The sequence below is a fragment of the Macaca nemestrina genome, chromosome 16 (assembly GCF_043159975.1).
Source record: "Macaca nemestrina isolate mMacNem1 chromosome 16, mMacNem.hap1, whole genome shotgun sequence".
Taxonomy (NCBI): Eukaryota; Metazoa; Chordata; class Mammalia; order Primates; family Cercopithecidae; genus Macaca; species Macaca nemestrina.
The window spans coordinates 77,717,601-77,739,047 of record NC_092140.1 but is presented as its reverse complement, the minus strand read 5'-3'; the positions used below and the strand labels follow the sequence as shown (position 1 = coordinate 77,739,047).

Here is a 21,447-nt window from a genome sequence, read left to right as displayed (position 1 = left end):
GCAGTGACTGCATGCTGAGCACTGCACTAAGTACTTTAACAAGCATTAGTTCATTTCATCCTCATAACTGTCATACATGTTAACTACTAGTATGCTTGTGGTAGTTGGTCTCAAATCACATCTGGAGTGTGAAGTGGTGGAGCAGACCTTGGATGCCAGGGGTGAACAGTTCTAGTATATATCTTCTTAACCTATTTATGCCTAGTGTTCCATTATTGGAACACTAAGCTTGTGGTAGTTATTTATATCCAACTGATCAAGGTTATTGCCAAGGTCTGATTTTTCACCCAAAAAAAAAAAAAAAATTGCAACCTCTGGCATAAATGGGTTAATTACTAGCACACTCCCCTGAAAATCTGTGGAATTTCATTCTTTTTATTTCCCTTGTAAGGCATGGCAGAGGAGGTCCTATTCTCTGATTCTAAGTGATCTCCCCTCTCTGGAGTTTATACAGTGATTTGCCATAGGCACCTATAGAAAGCTCCCCTTATTCATTTGCCATTTCATTCAACAGATATGTTTGAAATTGTATGGAAATTTATCAGTTATATAAAGACATAATGGGGGAAGCAAAAGTAGACACTATCCCTTCTTTGATGGAATTATTTCATTAAAAAATGACTTCTTACATTTGAGAAAAGCAGGAAAATGCTTGAGGACTGATTTTGCTTGTTCTCTAGCTGCCCTGGGGCACATCTGCACTCCTTAACTCATCTGTGAACCGTATAAGGGTAGATCTCACATCCTCGCTTTTGAAATTTCTCTTGCCTCTATGCAACAAACAGATAAGTACTTTAATGGATAGGTATTTTTAACATGTCATTTAAAAGATAAAATCAATGGCATTCACTGGCTTTCACATCAAAAACAATTCTCACACTAGCCAGTTTTAACACATTTTCTGTCCAGCCTTCACACGTAATTCTTCCTTCCAATAATTTATTAACAGATTTACAAAGGTCCCGACTCTTCCTTCCGGTATTCCAGCCTTCAGCTGAACTGTGAATATCGCTTCCGTGTATGTGCCATTCGCCAGTGCCAAGACTCTCTGGGACACCAGGATCTCGTAGGTCCCTACAGCACCACAGTGCTCTTCATCTCTCAGAGGACTGAACCACCAGCCAGCACCAACAGAGACACTGTGGAAAGCACAAGGACCCGACGGGCACTGAGTGACGAGCAGTGTGCTGCCGTCATCCTTGTGCTGTTTGCTTTCTTTTCCATTTTGATTGCCTTTATCATTCAGTACTTTGTAATCAAGTGAAAATATAACTTTATTTTTTAACTCTATTACATTTTATTTTGTCATGTACTAAAATTATTTCTGTATTGCTTTTATAAAAAACAGTGGCATTTAGCACTGGCATTGAGACTATAGCACATCATTTTTGCCATTTTCAGTGCTTATATTGTTAGGTAGAGGCTGGCACTTTATTAGAATGCAAGCCACAAAAATATCAATTTTGGTTTTTTGTTAGGGTGGGTCTTCTTTTTTTCTTTCCCTCTCTCTCTTTTTTTTTTTTTTTTTTTTTTTTTAACATGCCTTCTTATAGAAAAACTTTCTAAGAGGCAACAATTTAGAATGGATATTTTGACCAATCGGCATGAGTGTAACAGTGATAACCTGATCTTTTTGTTTTAAAGATTATTACCAAGTGAAAAATCAGAATGAATAGAATTTACACTAACATGCTATATGAAATGTTAAAGTCTGATGCTGTGAAAGCAATCTAGTGCTATATTTCTACCTCCTCATTTGTCTTAATTATTTGGTAAGTGGGATTATGATGAGTAACTGGAGGGGCTTAGAAACAAAAACTGGATGAAAGAGTATGCATGAAGTAAAGCTTCTTTGATAAATGTGGAGTTCTTCATTATAAATATATTTTCATGAATTCACAGATAAGTACTTAAAGAAAGCACAGACAGTTTACTTGGCCTAAAAATATTTTGATGTTTACTCAAAAAGTACCTCTTTGGGTCTTGAGAACATGGAAAAGAACTGAGTGCTTTTAAATACTTTTTAGAAAGTAATCATAAAAGTAAATTGAATTTCAAACCTATTTGGCTTCTATTTTGTGAACCTTTGAACTATATGTACGTGTATAAGGGTATACATGTACATATATGGCATATAACAAGTGTACACATATACACATAACAAGTGTAGAAATATGTATTACACACATACACTCACTCTGTCGGGTATAGGCTAATTTTGAAGAACTCCCAAAAGTTTTTGCTGCTTCTCCCATAACTGCTGCCACCACCATCAGAATTCATAATCAAACCTAACCTTTTTGTTTGGGGCACCAAATCTGAAGACAAAATTAATTTGCACCAGTAAACTTCAAGCTGCTTTCTTTCTTGAAAACTAAACGTTTAATGTATAATGTCTGTTTGGATACTGTTCCAAATTGTTGATTGCATGTGGTTAATGTTGCATTAGAGCACTTTGCAATTGCATAATTCATTAATGTTTTGTGAGCTTGCATTTGTGAGTTATTGGATGATCAGACTGAATTTTGTCAAGTATCACATTGTACATCTTGCCTAGATGTCAATGACTGCCAGTAATAATACAGTTTATAATGAAACTATCTACAATTCCTGTTTTAGCACATCTGTTATCCGTAAAACACCTGTAACTAGCTTTTTTAATTTATTATTTGAATTTTAGGATAGCAAATCACTAATTTTTAGTTGCTGAGGTTGGCATTTTAGTGATTAAGCACTTCTGTCAGTCTTTGAAAAAAGAACATATGTTTTGTGCTTTGAAGATCTCTGAAGAATTTCTTTTATAATAGAATGGGCATGTATTGTAACAGTTTTATGTCAAATGATCTGTGCTGTAGAAAAACATTAACCCTTGTTCAAAAAAGAAATGGATAAACTTGGCCTTTCTAAGTGGTAAGAATGACCTGTCACTATAATATACTGTATGTTTACATTTTATTTAAATTTAATCTCTTATGTATAGGGTGATAACCTTCCCCCAAAACAACAGTGATTGCGATTGTTTTCTAGAAACTTCTTTAAAGTGCCACATTTGGCAGTACAAATGAGTCTGAGTGTAATAGCCCAGAGATTTATATATAGTTGAATGTCTAAAATGGTAAAATGTGCCACTGTGTCAAGTTACAGTGGCTTATGTTTTTCATAGTAATTCAAATGAACCTCCTATTTTTGATAGTAAATGTCATTTAATAGTATACTTGCCATTTGAGCCTCACTGCAAAATTAGTGCAGAAGAGAAAACAATTTTTAATGTAATCTTGATTTTACCTCATATACTGTACATTCCAAAAACTCTAAACTTTTTAAAGATTATAGATACACTACCAAACATATCACCTTAAAATTGTATAAGGCTGAATGAACTTCATACAAATGAAAAAAAGCTCATAAAAATACCTAAACTATGTAGCAAAAGTATCTTTAAAATCCATGGAAAATAAAAGTTGTATCATTCTTTTTGAGATATGTTTATTGTATTCATATATATTCATTATTTGCTGCCTGTTTAAGAAAATGAAATGTTATGGTCTCCCCTCTTCCAATGAGCTTAAACATTTTTCCCAACAGTATACAAATCATCAACATGAGAGGATGTATATTTATTATATAAAGCCCAGTAAAGAATGAAATTAGAAGTTTTATCCTAGTGACTTGATTTTGTCCAACTCATGAAATATCTTACTTCCTTTCTGTATATAAAGAATACAGTGAGTCTAAGGTAAACTTCCCAGTGGGAAGAAGATCCGTAACCTCTCCTTGCCTTTCCCACATCCCTATTTTCCAGTACCTTCTTTCGCCCACTACCAGAGGCCCAGAACCTTCCTGTTAGTGGCACTGCTGGGTCTGCCTTCCACCAGAAAATCCAACATTCTCTCACTCATCCCCCATTAAAATTTCCATCCCAAGGACTTCCTTCTGGGGACGGACACTCAGTGCTTTTTTTTTTTTTCCTTTTTTAATGGGTGAGCTAGTAAATTTTATGTTATAAATATTTTACCACCATAAAAAAAAAAAAAATCCTTGAAAAATTCACTGAAGAAGCCAGTATGGAAAGAGGAGAACTCAATGTTTAAAATAAAGCCAACTTTTTTTTTTTTTAATCAAAAGATAAGTACATAGCTTCAAGCTCAACGTCTAGGTTGAGGACAATCATTATGAGTCCTATTAAAGGACAACCAGTTTTAAGAACACTGTCAGGCAAGCTACCATGTAGCTCTCCTTCACTCCATGCTTAGCTCTTCCAGACTTCCCAGTATTGATGAAGGATCATGTTTTTGTTCAGCTTTGCCCAGTGCTGTCATTCATAATAGATAAATGAAAAGTCCCAGAAACCTGTTGTGTTTGGGAAGGTTTTCTTTTGTTCCAGGCTTCAGCGGTTAATATGCTTGACAAATTTCAGAGTCTCTATCTCTGTAGACCAATGCCAAAGAATTGCTCTCTGGATTCACCGTTAGCAGCTCTTCATCTTCATCTTTGGCAATGTAAGAAGTAAAACCACCATATTCTGGCTCCCAGCCTTCACAGCCACAGTGGAGAATTAAGTCTAGGGCAAAATCAGCCTTGCTATGGTCACAAATTAGAAGTGTGGTGACCAGTCTTCCAACGCCTCAGTTCCCTTTGGCATGTGGGAACACCTGATTCATTATTTGTTTCATTTTCCTCTGACTCTGGGTCTGTCTGGTCGTGGCTCTGTTGGCCATTGATGCTCATGGCTGCCTGATTATTCTCTCACTTAGGAGGGCTATGGCCAGTCCCTTCCTCAGTTCTATCAGCAGCAGAGGCTGCTGCTTCGTCTTTTTTGTCATCCATCTCATCTTCCGAAGGGGCCAGGAAGTGAAGCTTCAGGCCTGTGAAGTTGGAGAGCAGCAAGAATAGTGCCTCAGAGCAAAATAACTTCATTCACTCCTTCAATATATCGGGAAGCTTCCTCTCCTCAGCTTTCTCATAAAGCCTTTTGTTGGCTGGGCACGGTGGCTCACGCCTATAATCCTAGTACTTTGGAAGGCCAAGGTAGGCGGGTCACCTGAGGTCAGTAGTTCAAGACCAGCCTGGTCAATATGGTGAAACCTTGTCTCTGCTAAAATAGAAAAATTAGCCGGGCGTGATGGCAGGTGCCTGTAATCCCAGCTACTCGGGAGGCTGAGATGGGAGAATCGCTTGAACCCGGGAAATGCTGCTTGCAGTGAGCTGAGATTAAAAAAAAAAACAAGAAAACCTTTTGTTAGGGGGACCTCAGCTGCTCTATTCCACATCTCCATTCACCAAGGCCTCACAGACCTTTGCAAATTTCTCAGGCTTAAGAAATTTCTTCAGGAAAATTTTAGAACTTTCTTCAGACTCTTCTTGAGTTTGAACTGGTAATCCATGGCCAGATAAGTAGGGTTGATCCAATCATACAAAATTTCATGATCTTGTGGGGTATGAGGGCTCCAAGGTGTGAGGGGGTTCAAAGTAGTTGGGAGGCCTAGTCAGTGAAGGACCATGAAACCAGCCACTGATAGACAAACGTGACTTCAGACAGGACTTCGGACACCTGGTGAAAGGACACTGCAGATGCTTCAAAGAAAACCAGTGTGTTCCATAAGGGGATAAGAGACTTGACAATCTGCTTCGGCTGAAAGTGTTCATCAGTGTTGTACAGGTCCGGGGTACCCCCCAGGCGCCTGTCCCAGGAAAGAACCAGGTACAGGATAAAGGCGATCCAGCGCCCTTCTAGCTCATCATCATGACACAGCAGGGCATCAGTGAATTCATATTTAGCACAGGACACATCAGTGGTTGGTTCCCAGTAAATTTTAGAAATACCAGAAAGCCAGGACCAGAAATCTTCAAACAGAATTTTCCTTAAAGCAGAGATGTGAGGCCCTCTTCTTCAAATCATCAGACTGCTGGAACTTATATAAATCATTAGAGTTTTCATGGAAATCCAAGTTCATAAGTTCCTTCTGAAGCCCTGCCAAGAAGTCGGCTTTGGATGAAGTTTGGGATCATGCAGTGAAGAAAGGGGTCCATGTCCCTGACAATGGTTTCGTGGCTGAATGGTGTCCCACAGCTCCAGGCCTCAGCCACCTGCTTTTTCAAGGTTTCCTCCATGATAGCATTCGAAAACTCTGCCATCACCTCCTTCTTTCCCTTTTTTCCCACCCGGGTTGGGCCGGGCTCCACTGGCCATTTCCCATTCATTTCCTCACAAGGTACAGAGCCACACCACACTCGACTCAGTGCTTTTAAAATCCATGTACATCTCTTAATTGCTGCAACTCCAAGTACCGTGATAAGAGTTTAAAATGTTGGGCTGCGGAAGGAGAGTCTGGAAATAGGAACATCACAGAAGCAGCTAAGCATGAGTCCAGGTTTAAGTAGGGTATAATACTGATTGACAGTATGATTGCATGTCACCTCTTTTTTTTTCTGTAGATTGGAAATAGGAGTATAGAATCTTATGCATCCTGTTTGAGCATTCCATGGGTTGCTTTCCAACACAAATCCCTTGCTTCTCACCATTATAAGATTATTTCTGCAGGATGGTGGCTCAAGGAGGTAAACAGGCTTTAAAAGAAAATAGGCCAGGTGCGGTGGCTCACGCCTGTAATCCCAGCACTTTGGAAGGCCGAGGTGGGCAGATCACGAGGTCAGGAGTTCCAGACCAGTCTGGCCAACACGGTGAAACCCTGTCTCTACTAAAAATACAAAAATTAGCTGGGCATGGTGGTGCACACCTGTAATTCCAGCTACTCAGGAGGCTGAGGCAGGAGAATCATTTGAACCAGGGAGGCGGAGGTTGCAGTGAGCCAAGATCACGCCACTGCACTCCAGCCTCGGTGACAGAGCAAGACTCCATCTCAAAAAAAACGAAAAGAAAGAAAATAGTTCCCCCAAACTTAAGCAGTGATTCTGTAACCTAACTCCCATCATCAAAAAAGATGATGCCTCCTGTTTTTAGAGAGTTTTTAAATGTTCTATTTTCATATACATTTTGTAAGTATATGCCCTTGGGAATATGTATCCCTTTTGTTTATGTCTCAGTTTCTCTCTGATGCTCCTAAGGGGGGAGAAAAAACTTGGAGGAAAAAAGAAAATAACAAAAGAACCAAGATTTCGATAAGGTGGTCATCAAATTCTGTGTCCAGAGTGGTGCCCTCAAATGTTTAGATGCTGTAATGACTATTTTTTATCTCATAAACAGGGTGATTGTGCCATTTCTACTTATTATAGGAAATTTGCCAAGAGAAAACAGTTTCAAAACCGAACAGATTTTGAAGCCACGTGACCCGTTCAAATCATTATGTCTAGGATCTGTCGAACATTTAATGTGTCCTAAGCGCTGTGTTCAGTTCTTTACCTTGGGCATCTCATACAGTCCTCTTAATTGCTCTAGTAAAAGCATTATCTGCAGCACAGAGAAGTCGAGCTCTCTGCCACAGGTCTCATGGCCAATCAATGATGAAGCTGGGGTTTGATCCAGGTGATTGGTCTGGTGCTCCCTCACTTGACCACTATCCTCTGCTGTCTGGCCCAAAATGTATAAACTCTAGGAAATCAAAATTAATATTAATTGACTTTAATAGTGCATTTATGATAGCATTTATTGATTAAGTACCACCTGTTTGCTAGGCATTGTGCTAAGCACTTCATCATATGCAAAGCAAGCCACAGCCCTCTAAGGATTGAACAGAAAGAAATCAGATGAGAAGAATCTGGTACAAGCATAACAGACTAAATGAGAAACCCTAATTTCTTTCCTCTTGAATTTCATACCCTGATACTTTCACTACCATTTTGAGCCCACACTCAGTCCTTAAGAATAGCCCATCTTAAATACTCATCCAAGGATGAATATGCCGTTTTTACCACTTACCACAACTGAGACACGCTGACATGTTCAAAAATGAATATAGCTACCATGTGGACCAACCTCAAAAACACGCTATGATGAAGGAAGCCAGACACAGAAAGTCATGTATTGTACAATTCCATGTGTATTAAATATCCAGAATGAGTAAATCCATAGAGACAGATTAGTGGATGCCAGAGCTGGAGGGAGGAGGAAATGGGGAGTAACTGCTCAGTGGGTGCTGGGTTGATGGAAATGCTCAGGAGCCAGACAGAGGCAGTGGTTGCACAACACTGAGGGCACAAAATGCCAATACGTTTGTCACTTCAGAATGGTTAATTTTATGTGAATTTCACCTGAATTGCTTAAGAAGGGAATATAAAGCTTATAAACTGATACACAGGTAACATAAGACTAGAGAATCCTGGGCATCAAGTCCATAAAACTGACGTAGTCAATAAGTTCATTTTGCTAAGGACACAGGCCAACTTGTCTCTTTTTTCTCAAACCCTCACACCTCCCAGGATGCTACCACTCCTTTCAGCCCGTGGCACGTGCCTGGCTTACAACTGAATATTTTACGGATGTCCTTGAAAGCGATTAAACAATTTGGCCTGCCCAGACCAAAGTTATCAGCTCTATCTCATTCTTAATCCTTCTAGGATGACACAGAGGTCTTAAAGAAGAAATTACCTTTTCAGTTTCACAGTTTACCAATGGCAGCAGCTGCACAGTAAGAATGTTCATATCCAGTAGTATAAGGCCTATAACCTCTTTTGCCTCCCACCCTCCCAAGGACTTGTTCCCTCTCCACCACCCATCCCCCTTGGAAATTGTTGCCGCGCTGAGCCTGTCTGTCTCTCAGGAGAAACTAGGACTAACAGAAAACTGTTAAGCGAGCCAGGCGCGGTGGCTCACGCCTGTAATCCAGCACTTTGGGAGGCCAAGGCGGGCAGATCACGAGGTCAGGATATCGAGACCATCCTGGCTAACACGGTAAAACCCCGTCTCTACAAAAAAAAGTACAAAAAATTAGCCGGGCGTGGTGGCGGGCGCCTGTAGTCCCAGCTACTCGGGAGGCTGAGGCAGGAGAATGATGTGAACCTAGGAGACAGAGGTTGCAGTGAGCTGAGATCGTGCCACTGCACTCCAGCCTGGGCGACAGAGTGAGACTCCGTCTCAAAAAAAAAAAAAAGAAGAAAAGGAAAAGAAAAGTGCTAAAGCAACAGCCACAGAGTAATAGGAACCCACACTCCACAAAAGTCTTGCCTGAATTTGCCCTACTGTGTCCCTGCCATGTAAAGAGAAAACCTAGGAAAGACTGAGTCCCCCGTCAATGTGGTGAGACTGGGAAATAGCTGGCCTTGAACTTCTCTGCCAGGGGCTCCCTTCCAGGGCCAGCTTTGCTATCTCTGCATTTTACTAAAGATACCATTTCCTGGTGCCTGGGGTCTAGAGGACCCAGTGGGTCATGTGAATGAGGAAGGGGCTGAGTGTGAAGCCACAAATACCTTGTGTGTGGTGACAGCTGTGGGGTGCCTGCAGAGTGGCACCAGCCTACAGGCTGCAGGTGGCAGCCTTTGGGGAACATGAGCTCAGAGCTGCCACAGCTTCCAGTTTTGCAAGACAATGCTTCCTTCTCAAACTCCCACACCTCCCTGGATGTTACCACTCCTCTCAGCTTGCGGCATGTGTCTGGTTTACAGCAATATTTTATGGATGTCCTTGGGAGTTACTAAAGAATTTGGTCTGCCTAGGCCTAAGATATCATGCTAACAATCCAGAACTTTACATGAAATTTCCCAATTGTAAAAGGTTGGTTCAAAACATTATGAAATGGCCAGGCTTGGTGGCTCACACCTGTATTCCCAGCACTTTAGGAGGCAGAGGAGGGTGGATCGCTTGAGACCAGGAGTTCAAGAGCATCCTGGACAATCTAGGGAGACCCCATCTCTACAAACTTCATGCCCTGCTCTTATGTGGGGAGAAGAGTGTAAAGCCTGTGGAGTGTTTACAAGCTTCCATAAGTAAGCTATTATACAAGTTATGGATCTATTTTAATGCTCCTCACAACTTTCCAGATCTTCAATTTGCCCATAAAATCTGGTTTCTGAGATACAAACTGGAAGACACTTTCCCAGCAGACTCCAGATCATAACCTAGCATTCTCTGCAGCCGGTGGTGCCATGGTCTATATAGCAAGAGGCTACCCAGCGCAGTGGTTATGCCCATGGACTCTGGAAGTGGACAGCACCACCCTTACTGGCTGTCCCAGTGACCTGGGGTCACTTCTTTGTGCTTTGCTCTTCTCGTCTCTAACATAGAGATACTAAAAGAACCTGCTGCCTTAGATTGCTGTGGAGGATGAAATGCATTCAGATATGAAAGGACTTGGAACAGTGCCTTGCAAACAGCAAGCATTAGCTTTATATTCATCCAGGTCATCCCTCTATATTCATCAAAAGCCAACCAGTGAGGCCTCCAGCCCGGGGCCAAAAGCCTATTGATGACACCAACTTCTTGCCTCTGGGGATGCAGGCCACAGCCGGGCCAAACCTAGACCCACTCTTGCCCCACATGAGTTACAGGCGGAGAGGTACTCCAAGAGTAGAGAAGAGAGATGCCCATGCTCCTGGTCTACTGAGAACTTCTTCTCACTAGATGAACTGTGAAGTCAGGAAGCTGGTGAATGTCTACAGAAACACAAAGTAGAAAACAGATCTGGTCCCATTCCTTCCTAAAACACTGAATGCCAACTCATCGTAAGAGCTCAGATATGTCCTATGGGCCACGTTGTTTGAACCTCAGCACAGCAATGTTATCCAAAAAGCCCACTGGGTCTCCACCTCTCCATGTCACTATTCTGTCTTCAGCTGAAGTTTCAGTGAATATTTACTGAGCACCCACTGCACTCAGAGCACTGTTTTAACTGCTAGGAATTGTAAAGAAAACAGTGGTACCTGGTTCTGCAGAAGCTCATTCATTCTCCAAGTTAACAAATATTTATTAAATTCTCACTTTGTGCCAGGCACTAAGGAAACAGCAGTGAACACAGTAGATTAAAGCCCTGCCTTCTGGTGCACATAATGTTGGGGGATAGAGATAGATAATAAACAAAAAACTAAGTAAATTAAATAGTATGTCAGTTGATAATAAGCAATATGGAGAAAATACAATAGAGAGAGGGAGTGCCTGAGTGGAGGTGAGTAATTCACAACAGCCAGGATGCTGACTGCAGACACAGTGAGCCTGCCTCAGCGCCACCATGGTGGGTGGGGAAGGGAAAAAGGGAGCCTTCAGCAGAGGCTGGGGTAGTCCATCTGGCCAAGGAGCAAATGGGAAAAACCAAAGAGACTCAGGAATTCGCAGCCCATGACAGCCATGGAGAGTGCTCCTGGAAGCATCATCTGAGTGAAAGAAAGAAGCCACCTCTTCAGCAACCACAGGCCCCTGCCTCCAAGGCTAGCAGAGCCACTGGTGACCATGCAGGAAGGGGACATGGAACTGAAGTCTAGCAAATGCCAGCCCCTCACACCCCAGGAGCCAGCATGAAGCTTCATAAGGACCTCTCCCTCTAGCTTTAAGCCACTGACCCCTCTCCCCATACACCTGGGCCACCTTGGGGAAAGGCGTGATGTCTGAGAGAACTGAACACTGCCCAGAGCGGCTGCTTCACTGGTCTGCCTGGACCATGCCTTACCTGGGCTAAAGCATTCATTTCTCTTGTTGAGAGCACAGGGGAAAATCAAATCAACTATAAATGAAGAAATTACATTTTCTCTGCCTAGGGGGAGGAGACAGGGAGGAAGAAAAAGTGGAAACCGTGAGTACAGAAACAATTTTGAGGAGTTTTGCATGAAAATGATCCAGAAGAGAAAAACTGATGACGAGAGAGAGAATTGAGGTAGTGATATCTGGAGGAGAAAGGAGCACTTAAGGGGCAGAGCTGACTTCAACTGCAAGTACCACCAACTGTCCCAGGGGAGCATGAGCGGAGGTGGGGGTGTGGTAGTCATCTTCAGAGAAACAGGGTGCAAGGAAACCACCCAAAGGAGGTGGTGGGGGGTGTTGGGTCTAAGGAGACAGGAGGGGGTATAAACCAGTAGCCTGGCGGTGGGAGAGTGAATGAGGTCAGGTGAGAGCTGGGAGGGCCGGGGGAACGAAGCACCCTGCTAGAGGTTGTGCTTTCAAGTGAAACAACACCATGTGGGAGCCCGCAAGGAGTGGGCAGGGAATTGGGCCTCACCAGGGCTGTGGTGCTCTTGGCAGATGGACGAGGCTGACAATGGAGAAAACAGCAAGGGAGTCAAGGGCGTCTGTGTGGGCGTGATGGCGACTGACCGTGGAATTTCCGCTGGGTAAAGGAAGAAAAGTGAAGACATGGGGCAGGCAAGGGACCGGGAAAAGGAAGGAGGAGCCACCGACGGAGGTCGCAGTGGGTTGAAGAATTACCGGAACTGAGGTGCTAGGGGAAGAGAGCTAAAAAGAGAGTGGGCGGAGGTCGGAAAGAGGGCTGACTGAAGTGGAGGTGGAGGAAGGCTGGCAGGCCCTGGCAGCCATGAGGTGTAAGGTCCGTCGATGTCCGGAGCTGCACGCCCCGGCCATAGCGAATAATAATTAAAGATTAAACGCCTGAGCTATATTCATTTCCACCCCACACCTTCTCCCTAGATTTACCTTCTTCCCTGTATTAATACCGCCATTAAAAGATGGCGCTCTTCCTGCTTCTTCTTCATTCATTTTTCCCGCGCCTCGAAAAGACTACCTGACAGCGCAGGCGCAACATGACGTCCCACCGGAGAAACCGAAGCCTATCTGGCCACGCCTTCCACAATGAGGTCATTTCCGCCTTAGCCCAACCCCTTCCCCTCCAAATGTATATAAGGCATTGCATTACCACCATTAAACGAGACTTGATCAGAGCACTGTCTTGTCTCCATTTCTCGTGTCTCTTGTTCCCCAAATTCCCACCCCCTCCTCCAGGGCCTACACTGACTATCCCGCGGGCCGGGATACGTGGCGCCCGAACAGGGACCTGGAAACGAGGGACTCCGTGAGGAAGAGGACGCCAAAGGACGGTCGACCGCTAACGAAGACAAAAGGAGTCAACCTCTTCCGATCACCGCGGGAACCTGCCGCGTCAGAATCGAAGGTAAGTGACGCGTCCGAAATGGGACAAGAATTAAGCCAACATCAAATATATGTAGGACAATTAAAAGAGGCTTTAAAGATATGAGGAGTAAAGGTTAAAGGTAATGATTTGTTTAAATTTTTTGATTTTGTAAAAGACACTTGCCCTTGGTTCCCACAGGAAGGAACTATTGATATTAAAAGATGGCGTAGAGTAGGGGATTGTTTTCAGGACTATTATAATACTTTTGGGCCAGAAAAAATTCCTGTAACCGCCTTCTCTTATTGGAACCTCATTAGAGATTTAATAGATAAGAAGGAGGCCAATCCGCAAGTCATGGCTGCAGTCGCTCAAACAGAGCATATTTTAAAGGTTAGCTCCCGCTCTAACCTCACAAAGCCTCCGCAAGATACGGAGGAAGATCTCATTTCCCTCGAAAGTGATCATGAGGAAATCAAGTCTCCTTCTGTAACAGATAAAGAAATACCACACGAAAACAAACCAAAAAAATACCCAATTTTACAGATGCTTCAAAAGGAGGAGGAAATTAATAAGCCTAATCAATCGGATATAAATTGGGATGATTTAGAGGAAGAGGCGGCTAAATATCACAACCCTGATTTGCCTCCCTGTTCTTCATACCCACCCCCATATAATAAGACACATAATGAGGCTTCTGCGCCCATTGTTATGGCAGCAATAGATCCCAAAGAAGAATTAAAGCAAAAAATTGCTCAACTAGAAGAACAGATTAAACTTGAAGAGTTACATCAATCATTGATAATTAGGCTCCAAAAGCTAAAAACAGGAAATGAAAAAATACCTAACTCAGACACTATGGAGGGTTCCTTGCGCCCACTTCAGCGGCCTGGACAACATGTTCCAAGAGGGGGGTTAGTTGCTAGCCGACATAGAGAAGACTCCTCCCCCAAAGACATTTTTCCGGTCACTGAAACCATAGATGAACAGGGACAGGCTTGGAGGCATCATACTGGATTTGATTTTACTATTATAAAAGAGTTAAAGACTGCTGCCTCTCAGTATGGGGCTACTGCTCCATATACTCTTGCTATAGTGGAATCTGTAGCTGAGAATTGGCTCACTCCTACAGACTGGAATACCTTAGTCAGGGCAGTTCTTTCTGGGGGAGACCACTTAATTTGGAAGTCAGAGTTCTTTGAAAATTGTAGAGATACAGCTAAAAGAAATCAACAGGCAGGAAACGGTTGGGATTTTGATATGTTAACTGGTTCAGGTAATTATGCAGACACTCAGGCCCAAATGCAATATGACCCTGGACTGTTCTCACAAATCCAGGCTGCTGCTACAAAGGCCTGGAGAAAACTTCCCGTTAAAGGAGATCCAGGGGCCTCGCTCACAGCGGTTAAACAAGGACCCGATGAGCCATTTTCAGACTTTGTGCATAGACTTATGACCACGGCAGGTAGAATCTTTGGAAATGCAGAAACGGGTGTAGATTATGTTAAACAGTTAGCTTATGAAAATGCTAACCCCGCCTGCCAAGCGGCAATCAGACCTTATCGAAAGAAAACAGATTTAACAGGATACATTCGCCTTTGTTCAGATATTGGGCCCTCATATCAACAAGGCCTAGCAATGGCCGCCGCTTTTAGCGGCCAAACAGTAAGAGATTTCCTCATTAACAAAGGTAAAGATAAAGGGGGATGTTTTCGATGCGGTAAAAGGGGACACTTTGCAAAAGATTGCTGTGAAAACCAAAATAAGAGTCCAGAAGCAAAAATCCCAGGCCTTTGCCCAAGGTGTAAAAGAGGAAGGCACTGGGCAAACGAATGTAAATCTAAAACTGACAGTCAAGGAAATCCTTTACCCCCCAGGCAGGGAAACGGGATGAGGGGCCAGCCTCAGGCCCTGAAACAAGCATATGGGGCAGTCAGCTTTGTTCCAGCCAGCAACAGCAATCCATTTCAAAGCTTAGTAGAGCAACCCCAGGAAGTGCAGGATTGGACCTCAGTTCCACCTCCCACACAATACTAACACCTGAAATGGGACCGCAAACCTTAAATACCGGAATATATGGACCCTTACCACCTAACACTTTTGGGCTACTTTTAGAAGAAGTAGTGTCACCATGAGAGGCTTACAAGTCCTCCCTGGAGTTATCGATAATGATTATGAAGGAGAAATTAAAATTATGGCCAGAGCTATTGATAGTATTATTACTGTCCCTCAAGGAGTTAGAATAGCTCAGTTACTCCTGCTACCTTTGGTTAAAACAGATAATAATATCCAATACTCTAATAGAAATATAAAAGGTTTCGGATCATCAGATATATATTGGGTGCAACCAATTACAAATAAAAAACCCTCTCTAACCTTATGGTTAGACGAGAAGGCATTCACTGGACTAATAGACACAGGGGCTGATGTAACTATCATTAAACAGGAAGATTGGCCCTCTCATTGGTCTACCACAGAAACTTTAACTCACTTGAGAGGAATTGGACAAAGCAGTAATCCTAAACAAAGTTCTAAATACCTAACATGGACAGATAAAGAAAACAATTCAGGCCTCATTAAGCCATTTGTCATCCCTTACCTACCTGTTAACCTTTGGGGGCGAGATCTACTCTCTCAAATGAAAATTATAATGTGTAGTCCAAATGATATAGTTACTGCACAAATGTTAACTCAAGGATACACCCCTGGTAAAGGTCTTGGAAAAGGAGACAACGGTATCCCACAGCCTATACTGGTTTCAGGACAACTTGATAAAAAGGGGTTTGGAAATTTTTAGCTCAGGCCACTGACATACCTGCACCCCAAAGGTGCGCTGACCCCATTATTTGGAAGTCAGATGAGCCCGTTTGGGTTGATCAGTGGCCTTTACTCAATGATAAACTAAGTGCTGCCCAACAGTTAGTGCAGGAACAACTAGCAGCAGGACATATTGAGGAAAGTAATTCCCCTTGGAATACACCTATTTTTGTTATTAAAAAGAAGTCTGGTAAACGGAGACTCTTACAAGATTTAAGAGCAGTAAATATCACTATGATCCTTATGGGTGCCTTACAACCAGGATTGCCTTCACCGGTTGCGATTCCTCAAAAATATTTTAAAATCATTATTGACCTTAAAGATTGCTTTTTTACAATTCCCCTTCACCCTGCTGACCAGAAAAGATTTGCCTTTAGTCTTCCATCTACAAATTTTAAACAACCAATGAAGCGCTATCAATGGAAAGTCTTACCTCAGGGTATGGCCAATAGTCCTACCTTGTGTCAAAAATATGTAGCTGCCGCTATAGAGCCAGTCAGAAAAACATGGGCACAAATGTATATTATACATTATATGGATGATATTTTAATAGCAGGAGAAATTGGCGAACAAGTCTTACAGTGCTTCGCCCAACTCAAACAAGAGTTAACAGCAGCCAGACTACAGATAGCCCCAGAAAAGGTACAATTACAAGATCCATACACTTATCTTGGTTTCCAGATTAATGGACCCAAAATCATTAATCAAAAGGCCGTTATACGTCGTGATCATTTAAAAACTTTAAATGATTTCCAAAAATTACTGGGAGACATAAATTGGCTTCGACCGTACTTAAAGCTCACCACAGGAGAGTTAAAACCTCTTTTCGATATATTAAAAGGAGACTCTGATCCAAAATCCCCCAGGTCCATTACTAAAGAAGCATTAATAACACTCCAACAGGTAGAACATGCCATTGCAACACAATTTGTTACCGGTATTGATTATTCTCAGCCATTAATATTCCTTATTTTTAACACAACAATAACCCCTACTGGCCTATTTTGGCAGAACAATCCCATTATGTGGGTACACCTGCCCTCCTCCCCTAAAAAGGTTTTGTTGCCTTATTATGATGCCATAGCTGATCTAATTATCTTGGGAAGAGAAAACAGTAGAAAATACTTTGGAATAGAACCCTCTACCATTATACAGCCCTACACTCAATCACGCATCCATTGGCTGTTACAAAATACGGAAGCCTGGCCAATTGCTTGCGCTTCTTATACTGGCGCGATTGACAACCATTACCCACCTAACAAACTTATTCAATTTTGTAAACTTCATGCGTTTGTATTTCCCCATATTACCAGTAAAGAACCTCTCAATGACGCATTACTAATTTTCACTGATGGATCTTCCACAGGACTTGCTGCTTACACTTACAATAATGTAGTCGTTAAATTCCAGACCACTTATACATCAGCTCAGCTGGTCGAATTGCAAGCTATAATTGCAGCACTATCAGCTTTTCCTTGTCAGCCACTTAACATTTATACAGACAGCGCCTACCTGGCTCATTCAATACCCCTCTTAGAGACCGTGTCTCAAATTAAACATATTTCAGACACAGCTAACCTATTTTTACAATGTCAACAACTTATCCGAAAAAGGACTACTCCCTTTTTTCTTGGGCATATTAGAGCACATTCAGGATTACCGGGACCTCTAACACAAGGTAACGCAACAGCTGACACGGCAACAAAAACCATAGCCACAGTCACTACAGACAATTTCCAACAAGCGCAAAAAGCACATGCCTTACATCATTTAAACGCCCAAACCTTAAGACTTATGTTTAAACTTACCAGAGAACAAGCTCGACAAATAGTTAAACAATGCGCCAACTGCATAACATATTTACCTGTTCCCCATCTAGGAGTTAACCCCCGAGGACTCATCCCCAACGAAATTTGGCAAATGGACGTTACTCACCACTTAGAACTCGGTCAACTAAAATATATCCATGTATGCATAGACACCTATAGTGGATTCATCAGTGCAACTCTCCAAACAGGAGAGGCCACCAAACATGTCATAGCTCATTTATTACACTGCTTTTCTATTTTAGGAATACCCAAACAAATCAAAACAGATAATGGCCCCGGTTATATAGCCAAAACCTTCTTACAATTTTGTAATACCCTACAAATTAAACATACCACAGGCATTCCCTATAATCCCCAAGTACAAGGTATAGTAGAAAGAGCTCATCTGTCATTAAAAACTGTTATCACAAAATTAAAAGGGGGGAGCTGGTACCCCGTGAAGGGTACCCCCAGAAACATACTCAATCATGCCCTGTTTATCCTTAATTTTTTAAATTTGGACAGTCATGGAAAATCAGCTGCCGACCGTTTCTGGCATCCTGAATCTCAAAAACAGTTTGCAATGGTAAAATGGAAAGATCCACTTGATAGTTCATGGCATGGCCCCGATCCAGTTTTAATTTGGGGAAGAGGCTCAGTATGCATCTTCTCACAAAAAAATGATGCAGCCAGATGGCTGCCTGAAAGATTGGTAAGACAAATAAATCATAACCATTGTCAGTCCAGGGAAGATAAATCTCCCTGAGAAGTTCTTTCCTTCTTGTTTTTCAGAAAATGAAGCCTAACATGAAATTCCTTTGGAGAATAATCGCTCTATATAACATAGTGACAGTCTATGCAGGTTTTGGTGACCCTCGTAAGGCAAAAGAATTATTACGAAAACAATACGGCCAGCCTTGTGACTGCAGAGGGGGACAAATATCTGAACCTCCGTCAGATAGAATCACCCAGGTGACCTGCACGGGCAAGACAGCTTACCTAATGCCAAACCAGTTATGGAAATGTAAGTCTACCCCAAGAGATACCTCACCTAGCGGGCCGCTCCTAGAATGCCCTTGTAGCTCTTTCCAATCTTCTGTACATAGTTCCTGTTATACCTCCTATCAACAATGCAAATCAGGCAATCGAACATATTATACGGCCACGTTACTAAAAACACAAACTGGAGGCATCAATGACGTACAAGTATTAGGATCCACTAATAAACTTGTACAATCTCCTTGTAACGGCCAAAAAGGAAAGCCTGTTTGTTGGAGCACTACCGCCCCCATTCACATTTCTGATGGAGGAGGCCCATTAGATATTGCAAGAATTAAAACCGTCCAGAAAAAATTAGAAGAAATTCATAAAGCTCCATATCCTGAACTTCAATATCACCCTTTAGCCCTGCCTGAGCTTAGAGATAATTTTAGGCTCGATGCCCAAACCTTTGATATCCTCAATGCTACTTACAATTTACTTCAAATGTCCAATACAAGCCTGGCCCACGATTGTTGGCTTTGTCTTAAAATGGGCCCCCCTATTCCTCTAGCCATACCTAACCTTTCATTGCCCTATGTCAATTACTCAAATGAATCCTTAGTAAATAATTCCTGTCCTATTACCCCCCACTCTTAGTTCAACCGATGACGTTTTCTAATTCCTCTTGCCTCTTTTCACCATCATATAATAACACTAAAGAAATTGATTTAGGCTATGTTGTGTTTGGCAACTGTACTTCCATAATCAATGCCACCAACCCTTTGTGTGCTATAAATGGCTCGGTTTTCGTTTGTGGAAACAACATGGCATATACGTATCTACCTACAAATTGGACAGGGCTTTGTGTTCTGGCCACTCTTCTCCCCGACATTGATATCATCCCTGGAGATGAACCTATCCCCATCCCCGCTATTGAACATTTTATTTATAGACCGAAACGAGCCATACAATTTATTCCCTTGTTGGCTAGACTAGGAATCACCACTGCTTTTACTACAGGAGCCACAGGCCTAGGAGTCTCACTAACCCAATATACTAAATTATCCAATCAATTAATCTCAGATGTACGGACCTTATCCAGTACTATACAAGATTTACAAGACCAAGTAGACTCGTTAGCTGAAGTAGTTCTCCAAAATAGAAGAGGTCTAGATTTGTTAACGGCAGAACAGGGAGGGATATGTTTGGCTTTACAGGAAAAGTGCTGTTTTTACGCCAACAAATCCGGAATCGTCAGAGATAAGATAAAAACTTTGCAAGAAGAACTAGAAAAGCGCAGAAAAGGCCTGGCCTCCAATCCACTATGGACTGGACTCGATGGACTTCTCCCCTATCTCCTGCCATTTCTTGGTCCTTTACTCACTCTTCTACTCTTCCTCACTCTCGGGCCTATAATCCTTAATAAGCTTATGGCATTTGTCAGACAACAAATCGAGGCCTTCCAGGCCAAACCTATACAGGTTCATTATCATCGCCTTGAGATGACTGAAAATGGTGAGTCTTATTTACCTTAATAAGACCACCTCCCCTGTGTGCTGAACTGGACAGTCAATGACGGGTAAGAGGACACTATCTCCATCGGAGCCTAAGACAGGAGGGCCGCCCTTGCTGCTGCCTTATCCCATGACGGGCCTAGAAGGTGGGGGTGAGTTGACCCAACCTAAGACAGGCGCAGTTCCCGAGGGGTTTTCTTGTCATAAAAATATAAAAAAGGGGACCTGTCCGGAGCTGCACGCCCCGGCCATAGCGAATAATAATTAAAGATTAAACGCCTGAGCTATATTCATTTCCACCCCACACCTTCTCCCTAGATTTACCTTCTTCCCTGTATTAATACCGCCATTAAAAGATGGCGCTCTTCCTGCTTCTTCTTCATTCATTTTTCCCGCGCCTCGAAAAGACTACCTGACAGCGCAGGCACAACATGAGGTCCCACCGGAGAAACCGAAGCCTATCTGGCCACGCCTTCCACAATGAGGTCATTTCCGCCTTAGCCCAACCCCTTCCCCTCCAAATGTATATAAGGCATTGCATTACCACCATTAAACGAGACTTGATCAGAGCACTGTCTTGTCTCCATTTCTCGTGTCTCTTGTTCCCCAAATTCCCACCCCCTCCTCCAGGGCCTACACTGACTATCCCGCCCGCCGAGATAGGTCGACAGGCGCGGCTGAGATCGGGTGGAAAGCAAGGTCCTAGGTGGAAAGGAGGTCAACAAACTAGAGGCCAAGGCATTCCAAGACTCGCCATGGGTGTGAACGGCCGCAGATGCAGTGCTTGAAAGAGAGCGCAGGCACCTGGTCCTCAGGGACTGCAGATGACCACGGGGGAAAGCGCTGGGGTGGGCGGGGTCTGATGAAGTCGCACTCAAAGCTAGGTTTTAGGACCGCTGGAAGCAGCAGCGATGAGGAAGGCGACAGGTGTCCCTCCTCCAAACTCACAGTCTGCATGTGAGAGAGAACTGCAGGAGAAGCTTGTCCCTAGGCAAAGCCAGGTGTCAGGTCCAGAAAAGAGGTTGAGGATTTAAGCCACTGAGGGGGTGGAGCTGGGCAGTGAGTGGGACGTCCGTCTTCCAAGCTCTGGGATTAGGCCGACCAGAGCCCACATCCCAGTCCCGCCTCTTACTGCCTGTTTGATCTCAAGCGAGACCCGCTTTGTTCATGGGCGAAAGGAGGGCCATGAGGATTAAATGGAGAGCAAAGGGCCAGATCCATCTAAATTCTCAGTGTTAGCTATTGTTATTAAGACCACACTGAACAGACGCTTACATCCGTTTTAGCCCCTTTCCCCAATTTTCGTTCTTTCCGGTGTTGACAGTCTAGTTTTTTAAGTTTATGAAACATATTGTACATAAGAAC

The 21,447-nt window shown here is 42.9% G+C and overlaps 2 protein-coding genes and 1 pseudogene across 6 annotated transcripts in view; 2 read left to right on the top strand and 1 right to left on the bottom strand.

Annotated features, from left to right (window-relative positions):
* Window positions 1-3,657, top strand: part of LOC105490713 (fibronectin type III domain containing 3A) — a 223,432-nt gene extending 219,775 nt beyond the window's left edge. For all 4 annotated transcript variants that reach the window (XM_011756595.3, XM_011756594.3, XM_011756596.3 and 1 more), the window contains one exon: window positions 950-3,657. In XM_011756595.3, the coding sequence (XP_011754897.2) occupies window positions 950-1,264 (315 nt within the window). In that variant the 3' untranslated portion in view covers window positions 1,265-3,657. The remainder of the gene's footprint in view (window positions 1-949) is intronic.
* LOC105490773 (prolyl 3-hydroxylase OGFOD1-like) overlaps window positions 1-21,447 on the bottom strand; it is a 57,661-nt pseudogene that overhangs the window by 1,639 nt on the left and 34,575 nt on the right.
* Window positions 11,971-19,548, top strand: LOC139359188 (syncytin-1-like). 2 transcript variants are annotated; one of them, XM_071081642.1, is made up of 2 exons: window positions 11,971-13,004; window positions 18,380-19,548. In XM_071081642.1, exon 2 carries the CDS (start codon window positions 18,383-18,385, stop codon window positions 19,223-19,225), a length of 843 nt encoding a protein of 280 aa, XP_070937743.1. In that variant the 5' UTR covers window positions 11,971-13,004; window positions 18,380-18,382; the 3' UTR covers window positions 19,226-19,548. The 2 variants fall into 2 exon arrangements, with proteins under 2 accessions (XP_070937743.1, XP_070937744.1); XM_071081643.1 differs by lacking the exon at window positions 11,971-13,004 and adding an exon at window positions 13,051-13,104.